The sequence below is a fragment of the Hippoglossus hippoglossus genome, chromosome 3 (assembly GCF_009819705.1).
Source record: "Hippoglossus hippoglossus isolate fHipHip1 chromosome 3, fHipHip1.pri, whole genome shotgun sequence".
Classification (NCBI taxonomy): Eukaryota; Metazoa; Chordata; class Actinopteri; order Pleuronectiformes; family Pleuronectidae; genus Hippoglossus; species Hippoglossus hippoglossus.
In genome coordinates this window covers 12584592-12610389 of record NC_047153.1, presented here as the reverse complement: position 1 = coordinate 12610389, position 25798 = coordinate 12584592, and the positions used below count along the sequence as shown (strand labels likewise).

Sequence of the window (25798 nt, the reverse complement as noted above, 5' to 3'; positions counted from 1 at the left end):
TAAGCTTGTGTTAATTCCTTCTTCTCTGTGTTAGTTTCTCTTTCAGTCTTTTGCTCGCTCGCTCAGAAGACACATGCAGCATGACAGTGCTTCAAAATGAAATCATTAACTAAATTGCTTTCTTAAAAAGCCACAAGTGTGCAGCAGGATTTGTGTGTGTCTGTGTGTGTGTGTTTGGCTGTGGGCCATGGGCCTCTGGTTCCCAGGCAGCCTCTGCCCCAGCTCTGTTGTGGTTCCCTACCACCGCACTCATTATGCTCAGCCTCAGCACAGCACGGTGTAGGGCTGCGGCTCGCCTCGCCTCACTCACTGGGCTAGTAGGAAATAATCTGGTAATCTCAAACTACTCCTCCATTTCAACCGGGGCCCCATTCACACAAAGAGAACCTTTGTCCGAGATCATTTATGACCTCCCTTTGGATCTCAATCAGAGAATCAATCAAAAACACTTTAAACAAATATGGTTTTATATTTATACTTGAAGGGAATTTTCTGCAGAGCTAACGTATGATTTCATACAACTATGGTATCAAACAATATTTTCTTTTTGTGACATTTCAAAATGCTTACTAACTAATTTAGGGGGAAATATCCATGATCTGCAAATGTCTATGAAACGTGATTTTAAATGCATTAATAAAGAAATAGGCTTGTGAAACCTGCACACAGAAACACTTCTAGATAAATGCGCACAGACATTATGTAACACCACAAACCAACAGAATAAAATAAAAATTGAAAACAACTTTTTGGGAAACTTTATCAATCTGCCCGAGGTAGACTTCAGTAAACAAAGCAAACAGAAAGGAAGGCAAACAGGGAGTGAAGGCCAGACAAATATTTGATAAGACGATAGGGACCGAAGCTGCCTGACAGGGTAGCTGAGGACCCCACCTACACACACACACACACACACACACACACACACACACACACACACAAACTCACACAACTGCACACCTAACCCTCACTGCCAACAGTCTATCTGCTCTCTTCTGAAGGTAGCAGATGTGTCTTTCACAGCCTGTAGAGTGTGTAACCAATCTGCAAACAATAGCTGGAACTTGACAAAGGTCGATGCACTTGCAACACACTGCTTACAGTAAAGGGCAGTCAAATCCCATTGGTTACTTTGGTAAACCATGCCCTTTAGCGTTTTTTTGTTTTACTTTATAAACCAATAAGACCTTGAATTTAAACACAGTCCATAACTTGTGTACTTTCTGTGAGTGTCAAGGCCCATTAGTCAGCCGTTATAATGCTATTTGAGCTTCTGTGTAAGCCCCTTAACAAAGTTGAAGTCACCTTTTTGACCTCCTGTTAAGCTAACAGTTGGTGTAAACATGTTCAATCCTATTAACCTAATAATATACAAGGAAGCGGGTAAAGTGCCACAGTGCCCCGTGTTAAAAGCTCGCTCTGAGTCTTAATTACAACGGACACCCATGACAGTGGAAAAAGATCCAGCACCAGTCCTGCCTCTAATACCTGCCACTGTGACCGTGTGCGAAGTAATTACACATCACAACCAGATCAATGATGCTTTTGTAGTATTAATGTTTACAGCTAATTTAAGGATTTTTTGTTCAGTGGCATTAAACACATTTAAAGGTATAATTTAAATAATGTGCTGTAAATTAAGATTATGAAAAACATGTTTGCTCTTATAAGTGTTGCAAGGTCTTCACTCGTACAAAATACAAAAATACAAACTCTCCTCAGATGCAAAAAGGGCTTTCATTATTTTTTATGGAAAAACAGACGTAAGGTGAAGAAAAGTGACGTAAAGGTGAACAACATCCGGAATATTTAATTCTAGAGACTTAAATATACGACCAGGCAAAGAAAAAAGTCCAATCTGGACAAAAGAGGCAGAACGTGATTAGCATGAGCTCATCAACTACTTGGGTGTGGTCAAAAAGGCCCCAGAAATATGTTATAATGCAAACATCTGTGAATCAACATATGTACATTAATATCTATGTGTATGCAGTATTTGTGTGCATAATACAGCCCGATTACCACAAATAACAAAAACCTCAGAAGTAATTGCAGCCACAAAGTGACCATTACACATGTGTCATGATGTGATGTTTTGAAAAGCCTTTGTATCTATATTGTCTGCAGGTCTGTGTACTGGGGATCGTGTTGGGCAGAGCTTGTGCAGTCTATAAACCGTCCTCTGGTGTCAGCAGGGCAGCAGGGCAGCCGTCCAGCGTCAGCCAGGCATATCAGCTATAAATGGCAGATACATCACTAGAGCGCAGGCTAAAAATACAGGACCCGCTTTCTGCCATTTCCCTGTATTCTCAATTGTGTGTGAAACCTTAGCAGAGAAACCCTGTATGAGCAGCTTTATGTGGAAAAAATAATCTGTATTGGTTTTGGACGTGATGAAAAGCAAGTCAGAAATCCTCCAGCATTGTGACAGCAAAATGCAAAAAAAGTTTACCATGAGAGAGATTTGTTTTTCTTTTTGCTTGCAAGCCAGGTTTTAAGAAAGCTCTCTAAAAGCTATCAAAAGTTTCAGAATTTCCCACATCCCCCTCCTGTGGGTGTGCCTGTAAAGTGCTTCACTCCCCTCGCTTGAAAAGCTCTAAGGGATTGCATCATGGGACGAGGGTGTAAGACGATGGTAGCAACATACTGTAACATGAGGGAAATACCTCATATTGGTGGATTCATAAACACCTTGTGTACTGGCTGGCTGGACACTCAGACTGGTCTGCGCTGCACCGGCTGTAATGCTTGAGCTGAGTTTGCCCAGTGCCAAGTCCTGTCACTGGTCTGAGAGTTGTTTAGAGGCAAGTACACACACACACGCACATTGTGAACACGCGCTCACACTCACAGTAACAGGGATTACAGCGTGGCTCTGTTTTAATCGAGTCTCAGCCTTTGTGGTGTCTGTTCTGTTATGTCTGACTAGTAGCATACATTGGCCCTCTGTCATCAGAGTGGGTCTTTATCAGAGAACCTTGCTGGATACAGTTGGAGTTGATGCATCATGAACCGCACACCAAGAGTCAGCAGCAATCTGCATATTCAATAACTTCCGTAATTACATGCGCAATTCATCAGATGGGATGTGATTGCAGGGGAAGTGGAAGAGAGAGGAGCAGAGAGGTCTGATTCCTGGAGGACTAAAGTCTAATCACAAAGCTAACATGATAATTGAAATCTAAATTGAAAGGCTTAGCTTTCAGGCAGAGTGTGTCAGACGTGGAGTGTGGAGGCGCTAGTGAGAGCGAGTGAAAGAGCGGCGGGAAGAATACGATTTTAACAACAAACCAAAGAAAAAAATCAAGTGCTCCACATCAGCATTATAACATAAAGCTTAAAGGGATAGTTCACCAAAAATGAACATTTTCCTGCCATACTCTTTTGGGGATTTGGCTGCAACGCTGTTTACCCATGAAACTCTGAATGTGTTTTGTGGACTCAAACCTCCATCGGCATAGTTGTGAGTAGATAATGAGTGAATTTTCATTTTTGGGTGAACTATCCCTTTAATGCAGGTTTGAACAGCTTCCTGAGAAGTAAGAGATTTTTAGATATTGAATTGTCAACTCATTAAACCTACGATATGTAACTACGGTTGCTAGGGGTCCCTCAATCAGAACAATAACAAAAGACCTAGTTTGATGACGTTGTGAAGCAGCGTGGGATCAATGGTGATTTTCATCACCATTGCTGATGAAAATCGACATGACACGACTCAGGTGCAAATCCTGTTCCCAGATGAGGTCATGTATGTAAGTTTTATTCACATTACGCAGTAAGCGGCAATAAATAATCGTGATCCATTACACGTGACCAATACGGTGGAGGGAAGAAACAGTTGACTGGCTAACTGGCTAACAGTGTGTTTTTCCTTTGTCATACGTCGCTTGTCCCGGAAGTTATAGTGGAGACGGGCAAAGCCACGTGTAAAACGGATATGACGCAATTAAATGGCAACCAAAATGTAACTTTACCATGAATAAAACAGGGGATTTCTCTGGGTTGAACATTGTTGGAAACAAGTCAATATAATGTATAACATATATATTGACATTTTATATCTTTTAAGTCATTCATTACTGAAAAGTGATTTAGATTGAACCTTTACCTTTTCATGTTGTACTCGTCACTAACAAATAAGAGGTATTAAAAAGAATAATCCAGGGAAAATGTGCATCTGTTTTTCCTCAACACAGTCATGGCCTGGTCATGGAGCATGTGCCTCAGAGGGCATTTCAATAATTGCTCAATATTCCACACCATCATCCCTCTTTGCTTGAATAGACTTTACTCTGCAGTCTTTAAATTCCTGTTTTCAAAAGGTGACTGTAATTACGGCTCGGCAACAATTGTGTGTAAAAGGACATTTTATGTCTATTGAAGAGAAGAAGAGAATACTCCTCAGCTCACAAGGAAGTGTTTAATTGCCTTAGCTGTTCATTTATCCTTTTAACCTCCAATACTTCATAAGAAATACAGAAACACACGTATAAAGAAACACATCCTAAGGAGTTATACATAATCATAGACACAATTTTATTTTTATCTTATAAGAGGACATATTGTGTTGAAGCTGTCCTCCGTTTCACCTCAAAGCCTGTGCTGTCTTTACATTCAGTTCTCATGTTTTACTCTACCCAGCGGAGGAACTGAGGAAACGAGACGACGCAGACAAGTCCTCTGTCCGATCCTCCCCTCCTCCTCCTCCCCTTCCCCTCCTCCCGACCACAGGATTCATATTCATCCCTCAATAACGTTTAATTAGTAATGCCAAATTCATTAACCTGTACTGCTGTTACGCTGGCCTCAGCCATAAATTAGCTTAATGTGAGCAGACGTATTGCAGCTGTAATAAGGGACATAAAACTCAAAGAGAAACACATACTGTTCCTCCATGGATCATAGTCATGGATCATTATAACTCAACAAGGTTTTTAGAGCAGGAGCTTTCTTTTTCAGACTCGCAGCTCTTTACAGCACTTAACTATCAGCCTATCAAACGCGCTCTGTAGTCACGCCTCGGAAACTTGTTTTAGTGCTGGTTGAAATAAAAACAATATTATGGAAATGCATTACTCATGACGGCCATTACGTTCATCACCACTTGTCACCTCACAGATGTCAATGCTTAAACTAAAACACCGAGGCTATAACATCATTGAGCGTTTAATTGAAATAAAAAGAAGCTGAGAAATGATGTTAATCAAAGTCAAGAGTGAACTGCTTGATTATTATAGTAGTTTTAAGATTCATGTACGAGTCCGTATGGTTTTATTTGAAGTGTCGGAAGAAAAAGAAGCCGTCGTTTAAATAGTATAAGATATACAATGTAGCTTATTGTATATTATGAATTCTAAATATTTAAACTGTAGACTCTGTGTGTACATATGCATATATACATATATTTATACATACTATAGACAAACAAGTGCATTGTGAAAACAAACGGTTATTGTAAAGACGTCAGACAACTGTCAGTGCCCTGTGATTTCAACACGTTGACCTTTCTCCTCCTCTATCCCCCAGTGATCTCGCCGAACAATTCACACCAAAGAGTCTATTAGGCCTGGATCCCATTTTGTTGTTAAAAAGGGTCTTGTCCTTTCAGAACACTCACTTCCTTGCTGTCTGTTTTTCAAGCATAGGTGGTGGAGGAACACAAGTTCATTGTTCCCTTGCAAATGGAAGTTGGAGTTACCAGGGTAACAGCTCTAATCCTTCTCTTTTCTTTTTTACCACTTTTTTCATATTAACAGCCTATCAAGTGCTACCTTTAAAGTCACAGGCAGGAGTGCTCACCCACTTTTAATTAGCTGTGATTCTGTTTGCCAGGAGACAGAATGATGAGCTAATCGAAATTTACGAAAATAATGATGTACCGCAAGCAGCTACTTCTTTCTCCCGAGTCCCGCTCCAAGAATAACAATAATGAGGCCATTATCGGGGATTGCACTTTAAAACACTGTCCTGCCACCAAAACAGAGGACATAATTGTTCTGGCTCTTTCCATACAATCAACAACCCATTGTTGATGACTTGAGAACTAAGGGAGCAAAGAATGGGCGCCATAAAGATTGGTGATCTGTGCTGCCTTGAAGATTTTGTACAAAGTGTCCACAGAGGAAGGACCTCGATAGACTACTGATTTGTTAGTAAGGGCTGCGGATGAAGACAACTGTCTTGCTTTGTAAAAAAAAAAAAATCTCCTGTTTGCTTTGGGTTTGGTTTTGCCGCTCAAATAAGCCCGAAGACGAATGAGAGGAGAAGCATTCATATGGAGAAAGGCTGAGTGTCACACAGGCTCATGTGAAAGGTCCAGAACAGCCATTTACATAACTTCAAGTATAACTGATCACAGAAGGTAATAAAATGTGTGTTTGTCCTCTATAAGAAGACAACAAGGTGTTAGTGAAAGAATAATGTGATATTTGACCAGTGCTTCAATAAATATATATTTTAAAAAGTCAGTTTAGTTGACAACTCGTGTGCGTCGACATGAGCTTCATCTAACACGGAAAGATGATTCAGTTAGTTAACTGCGTGTCTGCATCACAAATACAGGTCAGCCATTTGTAAATTACATCCCTGATCCCTAAGAGTAGATTATGATAAATAGAGTTTGAAAATGAAATATTTTGTTTTAAGTTTCACGTCTAAACTTGGTGGGTGAGAGCTCAGCGGGATTGTACAAACACCTCTTAGCTGTGCTCATTGTAAAAGAGCGAGAGAGACAGAGCTCGAGGGCAGGAGGAATGCTAAGTGGGCCCCTTAGCCTAGTCAACCTTCAGTGGGTTTCATTTATCTTCATCTTGTTAGACTAAATTAATTAACAATCTCAATGTTACACACTTTCTCCTTTCATTACATCAAATAATGGCAGAAATGGAGGGGGAGGTCCTGCCCACTGGGAGTAGACAGAGACTGAAGACATCTCTCTCTCTCTCTCTCTCTCTCTCTCTCTCTCTCTCTCTCTCTCTCTCTCTCCTGTTCTCTTTCTCTCTGCTTATTGCTCTCTGTATTATGTCTCTCTTCCTTCCCCTTTCTCTCTCTCACTATCTTGCCCTTTCTCTCTCCTTCTTTCTTTCTCTCTCTCACTCACGCGCAAATTTGCTCAGTCTCTTTGACTGCATAAACAAAAACCCGTAAAACGTCTTCCGTATAAACACATGAAAAATTGATCTAAACTTAAAACGCGTCTTCTCTCCAACAAAGAGGCTCACGGCAGCATGGGCATAAATAATTGTCTATTACAGACAAGTTTTGCTTTACTTTCAGAAGCACTAAGAACTTTTACAGACTTGCATTATTTTTATGAGACACAATCTTGTGCATAAAATATGAAGTTTACACTCCAATAAGAGTTTGATGTATTTTTCACGATGGCCGCGCATTAGGAAAGAACTTTTACAGCTATTACGACTCACTGTATGCATGACTCAAAACCAAACTCATGACTCATTACAATAATGAAAAGCCCATCCTGTGTGCTACTGAGATATGACATACAGGATAAAAAGTCAATAACATCTGCTCATCGGGGCAGAAATGTAGGAGCATGTTCAGAAATCCCCCTTTGACCTATTTCAGCTGCTTGAGAAAAGACATTGGAATTCTTCAGTGGAAGAATGTTTAACTGCCACATCCATCCAGCCCGTGTTTCGATCCTTTTCTCCACTTTCACCCCTACCCCCACTCCTCAGCCCACTCCAGGACGCAAGTCTTATCCAAGCAAAAGGGCTAACCCTCAACCAAAGCCTGCCTTTAATCTCAGCCTGATTGTTGAGGCCTCCAATCTCCAGCCAGCGTGCGTGATATCTTTCTACTGGCACTTCTCCTTTAATTAAAACAGACATTGACAGAAGGATGTGGATTAGCGGTGCAATAATGTGTTTACTCAGAATAATCACAGTGTTTTCTCACAGCTATGAGAACAAAAGGAAATTGTTGAGAAATTGCCAAGGTCAAAGGTCATATTTCTTCTTTTCTCTCTCTCTCTCTCTCTCTCTCTCTCTCTCTCTCTCTCTCTCTCCATCTCCTTCTTCTGTTGTAGATGTGGGATTGAATGTACAAATATCTGCTGGTGAATTTAAGATCCCACCGCAACACATACAGGACCCTGATCACACATCTTCAGCACAGTGAGTTATCCACCAAACTGGTTCTGACAGGTGGTGAGAGTTAAACACTGTCATCCACTTTGTAGCCTTACTCCAAAGATTGTGGAAATGAGCTTAGGCAGTGCGCTCTCTAACATGTAACATGTTCTATAGCTGGATAAGTCCTGTCAAACCATAGCACACACACCACACCAAATAAATCTGTGTCAAAGATAAAACAGCTACTGTACATTTTTGCATTATTTACTTGATTTGTTTACTGCAGCAGACAGTAATAATATAAATTATATGTTAATATATACTAAATAGATATATATGTGAATTCATATTTAAGAGATGGCTATTTAATTAATTCGATATTAAAATAAACAAATAACAGTCACATATTCCTAGGTGAAAATGTCATTTAGATAGATAGATAGATAGATAGATAGATAGATAGATAGATAGATAGATAGATAGATAGATAGATAGATAGATAGATAGATAGATCTTAAATTACTGAATAAATAAATGTAAATCCATGAGAGATTTTCCTATTGAATTCCACTGTTACACTTCGACTCGTGAGGGAGTAATTGCATCAAATTGTCCTTTCTTTTTAAAATGCCCCCAACAGTTCTGAGAGAAGAAAAAAACGCTGTTAATTTAATCAAATAAGTGACCTTTTGAAAAAGAAATCAAAGAGGATTCATTAGCTTTAGTAAAGTTTGGCTGACAGCAGCTTTGAAAAGCAGATGCTGCTGCTGTGGCTTCTAATGAGCCAACCCCTAATTAGGGAGCAACACTGTAGCCTAGAGAAGGTGGTTGACTAGGAAAGGAGCCAATGGTAAATACGCTCTCTTATTTACTTCCTCTGTGTGTAATGACAGCACACATTTTTAATTAGAATCACAGGAAGGGTAAAGACAAAAAAATGTAAATCTTTATGTTAGGGTGAATACAAACACAGAGCACAACAGGAAGCAACAGCACATCACAAGACCAATATACCAGCGACTGCCTCACCCCGACATCCCTGATTAGGGTGGTTAGTGAGGGGGGGGGGGGGGAGTGGTCAGACAAAAGCATGCAGCAGTGTAAAGACACAGAAAGCCTCATCTGCAGGTTCTTAAAGCTGTGTGTGTGTGTGTGTGTGTGTGTGTGTGTGTGTGTGTGTGTGTGTGTGTGTGTGTGTGTGTGTGTGTGTGTGTGTGTGTGTGTGTGTGTGTGTGTGTGTGTGTGTGTGTGCAGCTCATCTACATGTGTATGTACTTTCAGTCTGACTGGAGGATTTCAGGCTGAGCATGCCAGTCAGCCACAAACTACGTGAACACAACTGTAACACACAGCTTGGGTAAATATGTTCGAATCCATGTTTTGACATTGTTCAAATATACAGACGCACACACAGGACAAAGTCTACAGCTAACAATGCATCAGAAAGTAACCCCCCACCACCCCCCCAAGTTAACCCATCATATACCACCCCTGCCCGAACTGTGGTCCTAAATTGCAACAACGGAAATGAAACTAACCTCAGTAAAAAGCTGCTACGTAGAAAGCCCTCCATGTCAGCGTGTGGGGTTCTGGCAGGAGAAATCACAGAGAACCATATTGCTCAATGAAACGAGTGATAATCAAGAATCAGAACAAGGAAGGCAAAGGGAGAAAGGAGGGAAAGAGAAAAGGAAAGAAAGAAAAACACATAGAGCATACATCTTCGTCCTGTAATAAGGCATGTCTTTAATTAAAGCAGAAATATGGCTATGAACCCATCCTCTTTTTTTTTTTTTTATGAACTGACATCATTAATTATACCTCTTTCCATCGAGGGAGTGGATTTGCATACAACATCGGTTTGGACTGAGAGCCTGATGATATGTTTGCATCAAATAAACTCTGCCTACTGATCTCTATACAGTCTTTTTCCACGGCTGTGTGCAGATATATACATGTACATCCAGCACTGTAACCACAGATCCCAGAGCAACCCCAAGTCTGTTCAGAGTAGCCAACGGTGGTCCAGCTGCAGCCCATGTGTAGCGAGGGTGCTGTGGCTTCTGGGAGCCCGGCCGCAGGGGACCCAAGCTGGGACTCAGCGCCAGTGAGGCAAAAGGATGTGGTCATGATGTCACTGCTTGCAGGGGTCGTTCAGAAGCCTTAGCCACAAAATACTGGCGACACATGGCTAAAAATTACTTACAACAGGTTTCCATTAGCCTATGTTATTGGTCCGTGTGCCATACACTTTTATTGTGTTAAGACTGGTTGGAGATTGATTAGGATTTCCATGTGCTTTGTTTTAAGAGGCAGAAATGAGCAGCAACTCCAAAGAACTATTTGTAAGTGGAACTTTTGTCAGTGGTTGAAATTTAAATATCTCAGAATTCAAAACTAACCAGATAATCAGCCTCTGAAATATGGTTATCTTACAAAAATATGTTCAGCAATAGAAGAAATAATTTCACTACAACAGTTCATCACTTTGCCGGATTTTGTTTCAATTTCATCATTTTGAATTTCAAGACCTATAAAGTCCCTTTTAACACCAATGGAAGAAAAAATACACTTTTCTGAACGTTTCCTCAGGCACATCATCATGAAATAACACCAAACACAACAGCAAATTACATCTCAGCCCTTAAACACCTTAAGTTTTAGTGACATGGGTGTAATTTGGCGTTTTCTCCCCTTGCTCTCTTGGCTTATGAGACAAAGCCTCTGAGAGAATGGAAAGAATGAGCTGGGCCCAAGGACACTGTGCCTTTCAGTCTGACCAGCACTTAGCGAGGCAGTGAATCCACAAGGCCCAGAGGGCTCAGCCGAGACTTTTCTCACAATAAGGTGTCTGGGGAGGCGGGAGTGGCATAGCCAGGGGCGCTGCGGCCCTGCTCTTTTCTCCACTCAGCTTGGCCCGGTGCACATAATACCATCCCCATGCCACAGCACACCGAGCCAGTGACAACGTGAGAAAACAACCGTCAAACAGTGCAGAGCAGATCAAGCGTGTCTCCTCACTTCTCTGAGTGCAAAAAGCACACATACTGTGCATCAGGCGCACACAAACTAAAACAATAACCACACTAATGTCGGTTCACCCTGAACTTATAACACAAGCAAACACATTGACATTCTACAAATGGAATAAGAATAGAAGCAGTATTTAGTTTGATGCAGATACAAATGTATTTGTAACCAAACAGAGCACTCTTTTTTATTTTCTAAATGTGTGTTCATTTACTGACACCTGCATCCTTCAGCAGTTTTACCAACAGTTAAGCAGCAGTAGAGAAAATGACATAGATTAGGCCGTGCTCGGCTTCTATCTTTGTCTTTGGTCGTATTCCACAACCCTTGTTCTTTCGCTCTGTGTGTGCTGGTGTTTCCTCAGCTGTGCCTGCTGTCTACGGTCCCATTGTGGTCAGAAACAACTGAACTTAGCCTATGGAAGCAAAGGTGCGGTTTGGATAGCAAATGACCAAACTCAGGAAAAAGTGACTGAGCCACATTGTATTTGCTCGTCTCTGAACACAAAAATACAAGAATGACTTTAAATTAAGGTTAGGCCACAATTCAAGGGCAGGCGTTTTTTCAGCGAAAGAGAAGCAGGGAGGATAGACATCACTAAGTTGGCCTGGACCAGTCTGAGCAGCACGGCAGCCCTTTCGAAGAATGAGCCTCTGCCAAAACCTGCCTCTGCCTAACCAAGTCTCCCACCATCTGCAACAAATGTGCTCTATTAAAGCAGTACCATATGGACAACAAGCTAGCTATTAACACGGCTTCAGCACATCCCCTTAACCTAGCCCAGATTTCAAACTTCCAGTCAAATTGACTGCTGATTTAATGCACCGCCAGCAGCCATGTGGGTCTTGGCACGAGACAGAGCTCTCAGCCTTCAGTCATTAACAGGCTCACATAGTGCGCAGCACACAGCGAGACACAGAAGTTAGCAACACAGATCCAACCAGTAACTACATCCCAGGTTACTCTGTATATCCCTTAAACAAACCCATATGAGAAAATAACCATATCCACAGAGGAGGATACAGAGAGCAACAGTCTGTGCTGATCCAGGAAGTCCAACTTTCTTAGGACGAGTAAACCAGGGCTCAGAACTCTCTGTTGTACTGAGTGGAAACAAGCTTATGAAGTAGATCTACCCACAGCGCTGCTGCAGTGGCAGCCTAACTGGTGGCTTATGTCTCAGTTCTTCCACAGTGATGGAGAGTGCATTTGCTCCCTTCGTGTGGATCCAAAATGGCAGTGATTAACCCCTCAGGGTGCGAGGGGGGGACACTTTAATCCCTGCAGGCCGGACGGCCATGTTGACGCCTCTGCGCTCTCTGAGTCATGGGTGGATCCACCCTCTGCCCACAAAGCAACGCTCTCTTCTCAACCATGACGCCACGGCTATGAGCCCTCTGTTCTACGACCCAGAGACAACACACACACACACACACACACACACACACACACACACACACACACACACACACACACACACACACACACACACCAAATCAATTACAGTTCTGTGGTTTTAACCCGACTCCAAAGTTCAGTAAATTTTGTTTGTTTATTTTTTCTCCTCCTGTCTCAGCTGCTTAGATACTGTACATAATTAGAGTGGAAACACATTTCTGCTCTCTGAAGCCTGAATGTATACAGTGCTGTGGATTTACAGCATTTACAGAAACTTAGTAAAAGTCTGAATACTTTTTATTTGTATTTCTTTTTTTTTTTCCATGATAACAATTTGTCTAAACAGACTAGTAAAATAATCGTAAAATGAGAATATATATTGTTATTTTTACATTCAGTTTGGAAATATAAAGATTATTGTTCTTTGTTATTATTTTCCTAATTTTCAAATTATTTCATAATTATTTTATATTATTATTATTGATAATGCTGGACTGCAGCTTGATTTAAAGTGTCATTATGAATAAAAAAAGTTTTAAAGCTTAAATATAAAACACATGAAAGACAAGATCATTGTCACAGCATCTGTGCAAGTATCGTGTCCCTATGCAAATTGAAGCGATAAGCTAAAGACTGTCTGATGACAGGCTAATTAAATAAGCCTTTCAGTGCTCTCAGTGGAGCAGTGGGATGTGTGAAAGGGTACTGACTGTTGGATCGAGAGGAGGGGGATCCAGGAGAAAATCCCCACATCCCAGCAGACACCTTTACGCCAACTCAACACCCAATCACATAACGTATGGTGATACCTGGTCCAAGTGTCCACACACACTGACATACGTGCATACACACCTAGAGTGTGCACACACACAGAAACACATTATGTTACCTTTACTAATGGCAATTGTGTCCGTATGACCCCTTCCCTCATCACTTTACACAGTCACACACACATGCACACAGACACACACAAGCGCACGCACACACACACACACACACCTCAGTCAGAGCTGCCAGATGAGTAGTGAATTAATTTGTGTGAGCCACTCCAACATTAGGAAGGTGTGTTGAAAGGTGTCTGCTCATGTTTCAAATTAAACGCGCTGCTGGTCAGCATTAGCACCTCGCCACCCGTCGGCAACTGACACTTAGGGGGTGGGGGGGATGGGGCGGAGGGGAGGGGAGCCCATCCGCCGTTCACACTGGAATAATTAGAACATGTCAGGAAGAATTAATTTCCTCATTTTTCAAAAGGATACACAGAAATTACCATGTTATTATATGACAGGGTCCCTGGGAGGATTGGATTAAATTTGATTTCTTGCGCAGCCCACACAACAAATTAAAGTCATAAATAAGATGGAAAGAAGCAGGGCACAGAGCATATGTTTATGGCAATGAGTGAAGCCAAGGGACCAGAAACAACTATCTTCATTTCATTTTATTTAAATCAGGCCGACACCGTGTGTCTGAATGACAGCAGTTGCTAATGGGTTGAGATTAGAGGCTCCTTGATATTAACACAGGGATCCAGCAACTGCAGCTAAAATGCAAAAAGGACGCATGGATGCTACGATCAGACAATTCTGCACTGAATGAGCAGCTAGTGCTCCATCTCGGTTTTACACAACAAAACATTTTTGAACTGTCTGGTTTTTACTTTGTGTAAATCCAGCTTTTTTTTTTAAATACCACACATTCCTCAGATGGATTCATGTTCAATAGCCTCTTTGAGATTTGCAGGTAACAACATTTCACCCTGTCCAAGTCGCTCACACCCTGTTAGTCGACGGTTTTGGGCTGAATTTTCTGCGGTGAGTGTCATTCTGATGGACGAATGACATAGATGCCACATTTAAAGCACAATAACCTTTGCAAATCGACTCGAATTATAAGCTTTGTATTTATGTATACTGGAGGATGAATTTATACCAATTTGAAAGACAATAAAATCTCAAAACAAGAATAAAAAAATGTAAAATTCCATCTTTTATTTTGGATGAGATAGATCCCTGTTAAATGAGCAGAATCAACTGACCCAATCCAACACCATCCCTTTTCTATGGGGCGTAGATTCGACTTGTTAGCTTACCATCACAATTTAATACTTGCCTGTGAAGAATTTTTCAACTCTTTCAAAATGGCCTGTCATTAGAGCCTAGCACTCCCCTGGGCACCACAAACTTTAAATAATTTGCGAATCAATTAACTGGCTACTCTCAACGCAACAGGGATTTCACACTCCAGGGTCGTGGTGCATTATCAGCTGGAGACGATTCATGGCGTTTTGGGAGAAAAGTTCATGGTTGAAATCATTAATTCATTTAACCGGACTTTTAGTTATGCATTACTTTCCACAGCTGGGGTAGCGAGAAGATTAATGGCGTGTTCTTTGCTCCTGTTTTCTGTCGGATATATAGCTACTAGGTGTCCTACAGCAAAAGTGAATATACATTCAGAATCAGGACAGCAGCCAAATCCATATTAGGTTTTTTATTCTTATTAGAATGAAATAATGTCCACTAAATATCCAATACTGCTGACAATAATAATAAGATGAATAATAATGAATTCAGAGGTAAGGTCCTTTTCATGTGGTTCAGTGTAAGAGAACTCAGACGACATCCCACCTCAACAAATTACCAACGGTTAAAGCATATTTGAGTTTAAGCACTTCAAATGAGGTCATTCATTCATAACACAAAGAGCAAGCTATTAATTGAATGCAGAGTTTAGGGAAATGGATAAAGTTCAGGAGGGTTCCCCACATTCTTGCCAGGTAATGAAATATGCAACAATTAGTTTTCCGAATTCACACTGGGATCCTCTGAAGTAATTGAGGCTGATGAAATTAAAATCTTTGTAAAGCGATCGAGCGGTCTCTGTTCAGAAACATATTGACCATAATCACTGCAGGGTCAGTAGACTGAAGAGGCCCCATTTGATAAATAATAGATGAAGAATAACCATCCAAAGGTTATTCATTTTCATTTAATCCTGAAGTGCCGTTTATTTCATTTCTGACGAAAAGGCTCCTCCGCATCCTCCCCTTCAGCGGGGCCATCGATAGACGGCTGAGAGCCGGGAGACCATGTTGCTGTTACTTGTTCCATGAATGGCACGTAATAACAAAGCGTGTACAGTGTGTCGCTATTCAGATGATCTCACATATCCTCAGGTGTTTCCAAATGAGATTGCGCGAGTGTAATTAAACTTGTTCTGTGAGCGGACCAGACACAAACTAAATTACTTTCTGTCATGTTCGGAGATTAATTAAACCTGTGGGTCAATGGATGTAGATTTCAAATTGTACAAGGATCCAAGTCAGTGTCTCCAAGGAGTGATGTGCCAGTGAATAGCCCACTAAGGCTTCGTGTAGTGTTTTATTTTCTAACAAATACTGACAGATGCCTGATAACATTACAGTGACTTGATAACACAACCATTAACACTTCCGTAGTGAGTCCTTACTATTAAAACTTCAGGGGTCAGTTTGATTGACTACCAGAGGAGGAGCATGTGTAGCTGTTAGTGATAACTATTGAATGATTTTTCATATCTTGTTAAGTATTTGCACATTGTATTTAATATTTTTAAGCGAACTTATGGCTGATAGCAGCTTGAGGAGTTGCTTTGTTTCTTGCATGCAGATGTGTGTCTTCATGCTGTAGACAAGCTAGTTTTGACAATTGACACAGCAATACTTAAAATTCCCATACTGTCGATTAAATTTAGTCTGAATTCGACATCTGTTCGGTTAATATGTGCATACACAACAATCAGCCACCATTTGTTTTTACTGGTGACCAACTTAGCGTAGCAGGCTAGCATTCCTTATCTGTGGTTGGCTTGGCAGTCGGACAATCAGAAGAGTATGTATTCTGCGTGAAATGTGATATCTATACAGAAAGGATCGCGATGTCTTTTATTTATGGGTCTGCACTGCTTTTAATATGTTTGATTAATTAGAGTATGCTCTCGTGTTTGTAAGACCACGTAAAATGCAACCTGACCAACATAGTATGACCATTTTATGAGTTTGAGCCATTCGCAAGAAAACTCAACACCTCTGACATGCGGTCGCTGTGGCAGCTCGCTGGTAGACAGGTGCGTGTTCATCAGAGCAGAAGACGGAGTGCGATGTGAAATGGCATAAATACACAATGGTAAATGGCCATGAACTTTGAATTGAGAGAGACATTTTCCTGCTGTTATTGGAGAGCTTCTCAACCACATTAATATGACTCCCATGATACCTCCAACTGACATTTGGAAGAAAAGAATAATATCAACTAAGTTCTTCACCTTTATTTGTTTAATATCTAAGTTTCTTTATTAGATAACCTGCACGAGCAGCAGCTGAGTAAAGGTTGTTAAAGTCATATTATATTGATGCAGAGAGGACTGTACTTTTCTTTATTCTCTTTTTTTTTTCAGAGCAAAATGCCACATTTCATTGCAACTGTCTTCCTGTGTTGTCTGTATTGCTTTGAAAAAAATCACTTAAACTCATTTTAAACTGATCTATTGTCGACAACCAGTAAAACTTGCTCTTTGACTCTGACCTGTGTCAACTGTAGGTGTCATACTTCTTTTTAAAGGATTCATATTATATAGTTTTTAGAGGTTTTAGCCATATGTGTAAGGCTTATGACATATTTGACCATATAAAAAAAGGTTGTAACAGGATTTTTTTTCTGTAAGGATTTAAAGCCCTTGAGATACTTACAAATAAAAGATACTGCAAAGCCTAATTTAACTCTTAAAATAATTTGAAAAAATTTAAGCAAAGCAAACTGGAAGAAGTTGGAGGACCTGATGTTGAAAAGGTCTGTGTGTGACTTTGTGCCTATGTAACTGTCTAATTGTGCATACATTGTGTGCCTATCCGATTGTCCACCTCATTTGATGCAGGTGTTCAGTGTGGGTGAAAGACAGCGGGGGTGTTGTGAGACGTGGAAGACACAAACAGCTGAAGAGGCAAAGAGATACTTACAAAAACTGAACGACTCAATCCCCAGCTTCCAGCGATCACTGGTCAGTTGATTTTGAATTCATGTAAATAACCTGAAACACAAGCAAATAAGACAAAAAGGGGATATTTTAATCATCCATTTGAATTCAATGTTATTCTTAATTAATATCGTAAAATTATCCTAAATTTCCACCCAAAACGCGACATTCGAATATCATTCATGAGTAGAAAAGCTTCCATTTAATTAAAAACGAACATTGGAACAGAGTTAAAATCAACAAAGGTCTCAGAGATGTGTATTTACCTACATCAGAGCAAACAGAGACAGAACAGGAGGAAGAGAATTGGGGCCATAGTGTTGTTGGCTGAGGGTCAGAGTCTCCACAGCTGAGCAAAACAGCTTTGTTAGTGTTTGACCTCCAGTCCTCGCAGCTGTCACCAACAGGAATCCATCCGAAACAATGTTTTAAAACCGTCTTATCCACTACCTCATTAATCTGTCTTCCCGCCGCTGGATTCTACTAATAAACAGCTTTCATATAAAGTGGTTGTTTTAATACATTTCACTGTCCCTCTTCAAGCACTGGCCTGCTAATGATTTATTTAGGGGGCCATGCTCCGCTAGGCTCAGCGTGTGTGTTGAAGAGCTGCAACGCATGACGTTTGTTAGAGAACGCACAAATAACCAAATATACTGTATCAGTAAATACAGGCATCATCTGAACCAAATTCACGTGACAATAGAGAGACAATAATCAGCTGACGGGGGCCGTGTAGCTCAGAGGGATGAAAATGCTATAAGATCATTCATGTTCATTTTCTCACATTATCTTGTTTTTCACAATAAGCCAAGATCTCATTACCAGCTGATTTATGCAATTAGTCCGCCTCAGCACTGCCAATTAAACAAAGCCAAGGGTTTTTTAAGGTCATGCTTAACTGATCTGTCACTAATTTGCACCACGGCACCTCCGTCTCCCTATCGCCGGGGCAAATAAGCCACCAATAACAAGACCAGATAAATGTACCGACTACCGCCGCATTGTTGTCGGAGCGCAGCACGGAGTCTGCTGCGTGGGAGGCTGGAGGGCTCACAGAATGAGCCAGATAAAGGCAAGAGTTGCAGACGGGTCTGAATGCAGTAGCCTTGAGGCTGGAGGTAACAATGGGGGAGAGGGGACCCAGGTGACCCCAGCTGAATGGAACGCTGTTACATGAATAGCACCTTGGAGTTTAAAGTCTACTCCTGCCTCTCAAATGATGCTAAACACAGACTATTTCACTGTTATGAACTGTGCTCCAGCTGCAACCACCCACCCTCCCTGCATTCACACCATATACACACACGATTAACTTATATTAGAAGCTATTCAGTCTGCACGACAATCCCAGCCCGCTGGATAAACCACATATTACACGGATAGTAATTCAATAAACCAGTCTTTGTCAAACATCTGACTATGGGCTCGATTCCTGTTGTGCACAAAATAAACGAGAACTCTTATAATTACAGAGAGTAGATATTAAAAAAGCTTTGAATCCATAATCTGATGCTGATTGAGAACAATGAGGTAAATAATACATGGGGGAATGTAATTCTTATTCAATGGTTATTTAAGTTAATTATTTGTCTGATGTGGGGGGAAAAAAACAAAAGAATTTATAATTACAAATAATGAGCGAACCCAAACGATATTATAATGAAGCAAACGTAGTAATCCCTGTGGTGTAATAAGAGTCAGTGTCAACCAGCCCATTGTAGCTGCATGTAACAGCTCTTTTCCTGCTGTGAATTAGCCCTACAGGCAGGAAACATAAAACAGGCACTCCCCCATTCCTAATTAGACGAACGGGAACTTATTAAACACAATTCCAGTCAACCCAAAATTCAAATTATTATTTCCACCACATTTTTATTAATACATTGTCAACACACTTAACCAATATAACATGATTCCCATTATTTTCTTTGGAGTGGAGAGGAATTGTTGCCAAGTGAATTTGGCCCCATTAGGCCACAAGTGAACAGTCGGAACAGGGCACAAAGACTATTTTTCTGTTAAAATAAAGTAACCGCGTTGGAAACACTGGAGGTTTGGCAGCTCTCACACTGAATCCAAACAGACTGATGGAGCCGACATCAAAGCCGCAGAGACAGAGAGCTCACATCCACCTGTGGCATTTCTGTCAAAGAGTGGCCTTTTCTTTAGCCTGGGCTAGGCATCGCTAGCTCGCACACACATGTTCACAGAGCTACACTTGTTAGGACACTGCATTGACTTCCATTCATTTTGCACAGCCTAACTCAAACCTAAGCCCCAACCTTAACCATGACCAATTCATGCCTAACCTAACCACAATTCTTATTTTACTCCTCACCTTAACCAGGAGCTCAGGAATAATGTTTTGTCTTTCAAACGCCATGCTTTGCACACACACACACACACACACACACACACACACACACACACACACACACACACACACACACACACACACACACACACACGATGTAGACTTTCCTACAGTCTTACTCGAACCATAACCTTAGTCCGCCCAACCCTAAAAACATGCAAACACCTCAATTGATTTACATTATGAAGCTTGTTTTTTACCATACTCAGAATGTGTGATCAGATTTAGGTCCCTACAATATGTGTAATACCTTGACCACACATACACAAACCTTAAATTTGTTGCAGTGTGGACACACACACACACATGAACACAATTTTTTGGGACAAAGGTCTAAATTCAAATTCAAATTCTACATTTCTGCAATTAAACAGTAGGTAAAACCAAACTCTGTTAAATCAACCCCCCCCCCAATGTAGAAACTTCACATGCATCTTTACACGACACATCAAACACACTGTGAGCCTGCTGGACTTGTTCCTCGAGCTGAAGCCTCACGTTCAGTATGTGAAGAAAAGCTGCCAAAGCACAGAATCACTTTCAAATCAACTGAACCGTCAAATCCCCCACATGTGCTCACGCACAGTGTGGGCTACACTTGATTTAATTTTCCCTGACCATAACAGAGGGTTGTGTTTTCCAACCATCGCGTGACAATGGCTCAGGATCAATAGACTACATCACCACAACTGTAAACGACATAGAAGAGAGCGACCTCAACATAACTGTCCAGACCAAATCCAGGTTTTATGTTCCATGTACTGTAGTTAAGTCTATATTGCATTACTACTACTATATAGTATGTGAGACATACATGTGTCTGTGTTTCTGCTGCACACATTTGTGCACGTATGCATATGTTCATTTTTATCTCAGTAGTTTAGTGGGTCTGCATTAGGCAAGCCAAAACTTGTACTTCAACTTCTGTTTGGAATTCATCCAGATCTGCAACATCCTCCCAATCCTCCTCTCCAAATCCTCACTTTCCCCTGCGTCCAAACAAGCTAAAGTAGGAATTCTGCAGAGTTAGTTATTTTGACAATAGAGGTAATCTCTGCCATCAGCAGACTGCTCCCTACCTGGATACAGTGTGGTTATCTCTGCCGAAGCAGCAGCCGCACAGCCAGTGTGGCCGGGACTGCGTGGGGGGAGTTTGGGATGCAGTGAGGTGGGGCTATAACGCCGGTCTCAGGGGAAATAGGGAAATGGGTGGAAGAGGAAGGTGGGGGGCTACAGGCGTGAAGCGCAGGCCATTCTGGCACAGAAATGTCTGACATAGTAATTGAACACGTGTGATTGTATGTTAAATATCCAGTTCCATCAAGTCAATCCTCTCAGCAGTGGCATCATCTGTGAAATATGAAACGACAGCTTCCATGCAGTGAGTAATCACCATAGCCGGGAATGAGAAGACAGCGGTGGGCAGCAAACAGCTAGAGTTCAGGTAAACTGGAGGCACTTTGGCACGGATCATTTTATGGAGGTAGAATTTGTGGAGTTTTTGTCACCTCACCTCATATATTTAATCACTTCCTACTGGTGTGATAAACTTCAGACAGCTATGGACAAGAAAAAAAGTTCAGTCCTGTGATGTAAAGATGAGCATTATTTCTACCAGAGACCCACTATGTCATTGAGTTATTTGGCGTTGGAAACAGGTCAGTCACGTGCAAACAGCTGTTTCTTGCTCCACCACACCCGTAACTGTCACGGCCAGACAAATCTCTCTTTTCTCCTCTTTTTATCTTTACCCTCTGTCTCCCTCAAACTGCCTTTTCTTTTCCTGTCTGGGGCCGATCCGGCGGACGAGACATTCACAAAATGTCTCGCACCAATGTGTTAGGAATGACTACCATAGCATCACTCCGGTTCAAATATCTTTGTCGAGAGTAAAAAACACTGACATAACACTGGTCAGTGTTATGTCAAAAACTGAAGAGCAGCAGTGTCAGATAAAGCAGAGAAAAAAAAAAGATCTCCTCGGAGGTTGTTACAAGCAGCAGCCTGATATGGATACAGTGCTGTGGCTGAGCGAGGCTTTCATGTGCTGCTTGGCAAATACATTATCTGTCATTTCCTCTGCGTCGAATAACAAGAATAAAAAGTGTGTTTACTGAGCAGCCGGGCTGAGAGGCAGCGTGCAGGGAGCGAAGGCAGCAAATAGAATGTTTTCCTCCGCGATGGACGGCGTTCAGTCCCCAGCGCTCCTCACAGGCGGCCGTGCAACCTATCAATTCTCTTTGATTCCCCCTCATATAGTCTGCACTTCAAAGACGGTTAAGACAGAGAACATAGAATAGGCTTGTCTTTTCACACGCTGACGAGACCTCTTCTCTTATAACTTACAAGATATGCTCTTTCTTTCTTTCCTCCTTTCCTCCTTTCTTTCCCCCCTTTCTTTCTTTCTGTGCATTGGGGGGTCCTCTCCACCCCCTCTCCCAGGTAATGTGTTTATTTTTCCTCGACCCATCTTCTAGTTTACTGCGTGGTGGCGTTTCTCCCCTCTTATCGCCTGGTCCTCGCGGGGCACTTTAGCCCTTCAAATCCTGTTCACCATATACTCGTTTCAGAATCTGTGAAATGAGTGCTAGAGAAGCGTGGCCACAATGTCTGCCTGTGTTGCTACTGGACTCAAATGGGCTCGGTGCTTCTTTTTTTTTTTGTCCAGGGAGATGCATAAATGGAAGTTTTTAACACCTCAAAGGAGGCTGGGCCTTTGTGGAGCCACACTAGAGAAGCCTGTCAGTCTCCCGAGGAGGCAGACACACTGAGTGCTGCAGGACAAAGAGCTTAGAGGAGGACAATCAGCAGGGGCATCACTCTGCTTTGGGCGCCGGGCGGACACACACATGTACACCCACGTTTATAGCTGCACTTTCCAACAGTGCACAAACAGATACATGCACGCACAAACAAACATCGCAAAGCATAAACTAGCACATTTCACCTATCTCAAATACCTGTAAACGCAATAATATCGAAAAAGGAGCAGATGTGTTAAATATGTTTCAATTTACTGTAATTCTTCTCATACCTGTGGTGCAAACTAGTTACAGCCTGTAGAAGAAAGCAAAGAATAGGACGACCTGAATATAAACACTGTGTTTCCACCAGTTACAACATACAATGCAAACTGTAAATAGATTCATATGTGATTACAAACACGCTCAATAAAAATGACAAACGCAACCAGCACAACAAACTGCGCTGTTTCCTACTTATTGATTTCATCTCCAATGTTTGAAAATAATTCCCTCATTTCCATCCCAATTTCCCTTATTGAAATTATTTTTTTATTCCCGAGTGCAGCCCAACAGCTGGCATTTACAATCAGTCTTTATGCTGTTTAGTTTTCTACAATAAGCATTTAGATGCAAATATCCCTGCCTGGCACAAAGGACTTGCAACTTCTGTCAGAAGCAACATAATCAACCTGCAATTGTCTCCTGCCTCCAAGTGGTTTCCAGTGACAAGGCTTTAGCTGTAAGCATCTGTATTCAAATGATTCCCATTTCAGGCACGGTTTAGTGAGGATATTTTCCAACAGTACGCCACTGAAAATCAATCACATGGTGAATTAAACCAGAAAGGAAACAACTGATCCATTAATGATCAGGTTACAACAAGGCATTGGTGTCCGCAAATTATTCTGCGTTTTCCTTGTTTGTGGGAAGAAGCGGAGACGCGCTATTTGATAGTGGCCTTTCCCACAAATGACTTGTATTACTGTCGCACATTTTTCGATTTGCAAAGGCAAGCTTAAGTTGACACATAATTATTTTAGCGGCGAGCACGCCCGGCACAATGCGGGCAGACAACTTTAACTGTGGACATGGGAAACATTTGTTGCATGTCACGGAGTAAAGGAAGTCCTAAATGGGCTGCAGTGTTCGGAGAAAAAAATGAACCTTCATATTCCATGTTGGAAAATAAGTCTTCATCTTCTATTCATATAACACAACGCTGCACTGACTACAGCAGCATTTCAATGGGTTTCTCTGCGTCCTGCCTAAAGCTGATATCTGAAATGCCATCATCTATTTGGGTCTCATTAGAAAAACTAAACCAAATTAACAAAAACACAACAGAGGACAAGTGTATTTACCTGAAAATAAAATAGCTGAAATCCTGATTTTAAAAAACGCGAGGAAAAAAGTCTGTAATGCAGCATATGCATGTGACATTGGTGTAAATCTGATAGTGATGGGGCCACATGCCCGTGCAGCCATTTGAACAATTAACATTATAACCTCTGTTTTCCTTTTTATTTACAGTTGCAGAGGTCATTTGTCTTTTTCTTTTTGAAACCCTCAATTAATAGCAGCGTATGCAAATGCAAATGAGTGCGTTTAGGGGGGGAGGGAAAATGATCAGTTTGAGAATATTTCTGCCTTCTTAATCTGCTAAAGAGGGAAATGATTTAAAAGGAGAACACAAATCTCCAGTGACATGGCAGGAACTGTGGGGCACTTTCCTCTCTGCCTCCATCTCTCTCCCTCTCTCTTTCTCTCGCTCTCTCCATTCTTCCTTTCTCATCTCACTCATGTCTGCCTCCCTCCCTCCCTCCCACCACCCCCCACCCCCCACCACCCCCCCCAATCCCCTTCCTCCTAATTTACCCCCTCCTCCCCTCTCTCTCATGCTCTTGTTACCCTTTAGGGTTGGAAGGACCAGGCAGGAGTAAGGGACAAGGAGCTGAGAGCATGGAGGGCTCCAGTTGGCTTGTCCCCCTCACAGGAAACAAATGTAGTGTTTGAGCCACTGATCACTGGTATAATTGAGTTTAACACTCCTTTTCTGGATTAAAAAAAGAGCCTTTGAAATGAAAGGTCAAATTACCTCTGCAGTCAGGCAATAAATAAGTCAAACAAGGTAAGAGGTTCCTGCCAGTGTATGTAAGTGGCAAATTTAATTAGTGGAAAAAACAGGAGGCTCTTTGTCGGACATACTGCACAGGACAAAAGGAAAGCAAGGAAGGAAAGCAAAGGAATTCAAATTATACCCATCCTCTATTAATTTATCTCTCCATGTTCCACAGAGTGTGCATCAAATGTATGAACACCCCATTTTATTATAATATCACCAATATATCCACAGAAGTTTCACACATAATCAATTCGCATTGGGGGAAAAAAAAGTCTGTATAACATTCTTGGCAGTCAGTCTGGACACTTTTTTTTTTATTCATGATTTTTTTCCCATTATGCAGTGTATCCTATAGGCCCATTGTCCATTGATTGCAGCACAAGGAAAGGAAATAGGCATAAAGTCAGGCTGCAGTCTGGACTGGAAGCACAGAAGGTGGCCCGAGCAATGCACAGAACAAGGGAAAGAGAGAGAGAGAGAGAGAGAGAGCGGGAGAGAGAGACAACGCTGCTCTACACCCAACCAGCTACAATGTGGCCTTTGTGACATAATGCACTCCGCACAGCAGTTTGTGGAAAATAATCCAAATTTTACTGGTTCACATGTCCAGCAATAACAACTGACATCACAACCTGTACCATATATGCCATGTTTCTGGGCACATTTTACATTTAGTGGAGAATGAGAGGGGGGTAAGAAAAACATTGTCAAGCAGTTATTATATTCCCATCATGTCCTGAGAGCCCATTACAGCATGGCAAACTGTAAAACTGAGAAACCCAGCAGGCCGAGGCAACCCAGCAAAGGCTGGGGAGCGCGGCGACTCAAACCCACTGCACACTGTTAACTGCTGGAGAAAGATGTCGTTCAAAACAAACACTTTGCACCTACAGATTATGTGTATTTAAATTCTTGTAGTCATTAATGTTTAGTTGTTCTTGCTTGAGTGTTTAGTTTTGCTTCTGTGTGCTACCATTTGTGTTAGGCCAAGCACCAGCCGTGAGTCTTTGCAGAG

The 25798-nt window shown here is 41.5% G+C and overlaps 1 protein-coding gene across 17 annotated transcripts in view; it reads right to left on the bottom strand.

The window, feature by feature from the left end:
• sox6 (SRY-box transcription factor 6) overlaps window positions 1–25798 on the bottom strand; it is a 137841-nt gene that overhangs the window by 96995 nt on the left and 15048 nt on the right. For 9 of the 17 annotated variants that reach the window (XM_034575044.1, XM_034575034.1, XM_034575060.1 and 6 more), the window contains exons 2-3: window positions 17524–17594; window positions 9638–9688 (exon numbers count right to left, since the gene is read on the bottom strand). In XM_034575044.1, coding sequence (XP_034430935.1) covers window positions 9638–9672 — 35 coding nt within the window. In that variant the 5' untranslated portion in view covers window positions 9673–9688; window positions 17524–17594. Of the gene's footprint in view, window positions 1–9637; window positions 9689–17523; window positions 17595–17806; window positions 18810–25798 lie in introns of those variants that run through there. The other 8 variants (XM_034575105.1, XM_034575116.1, XM_034575143.1 and 5 more) reach the window with 5 other exon arrangements.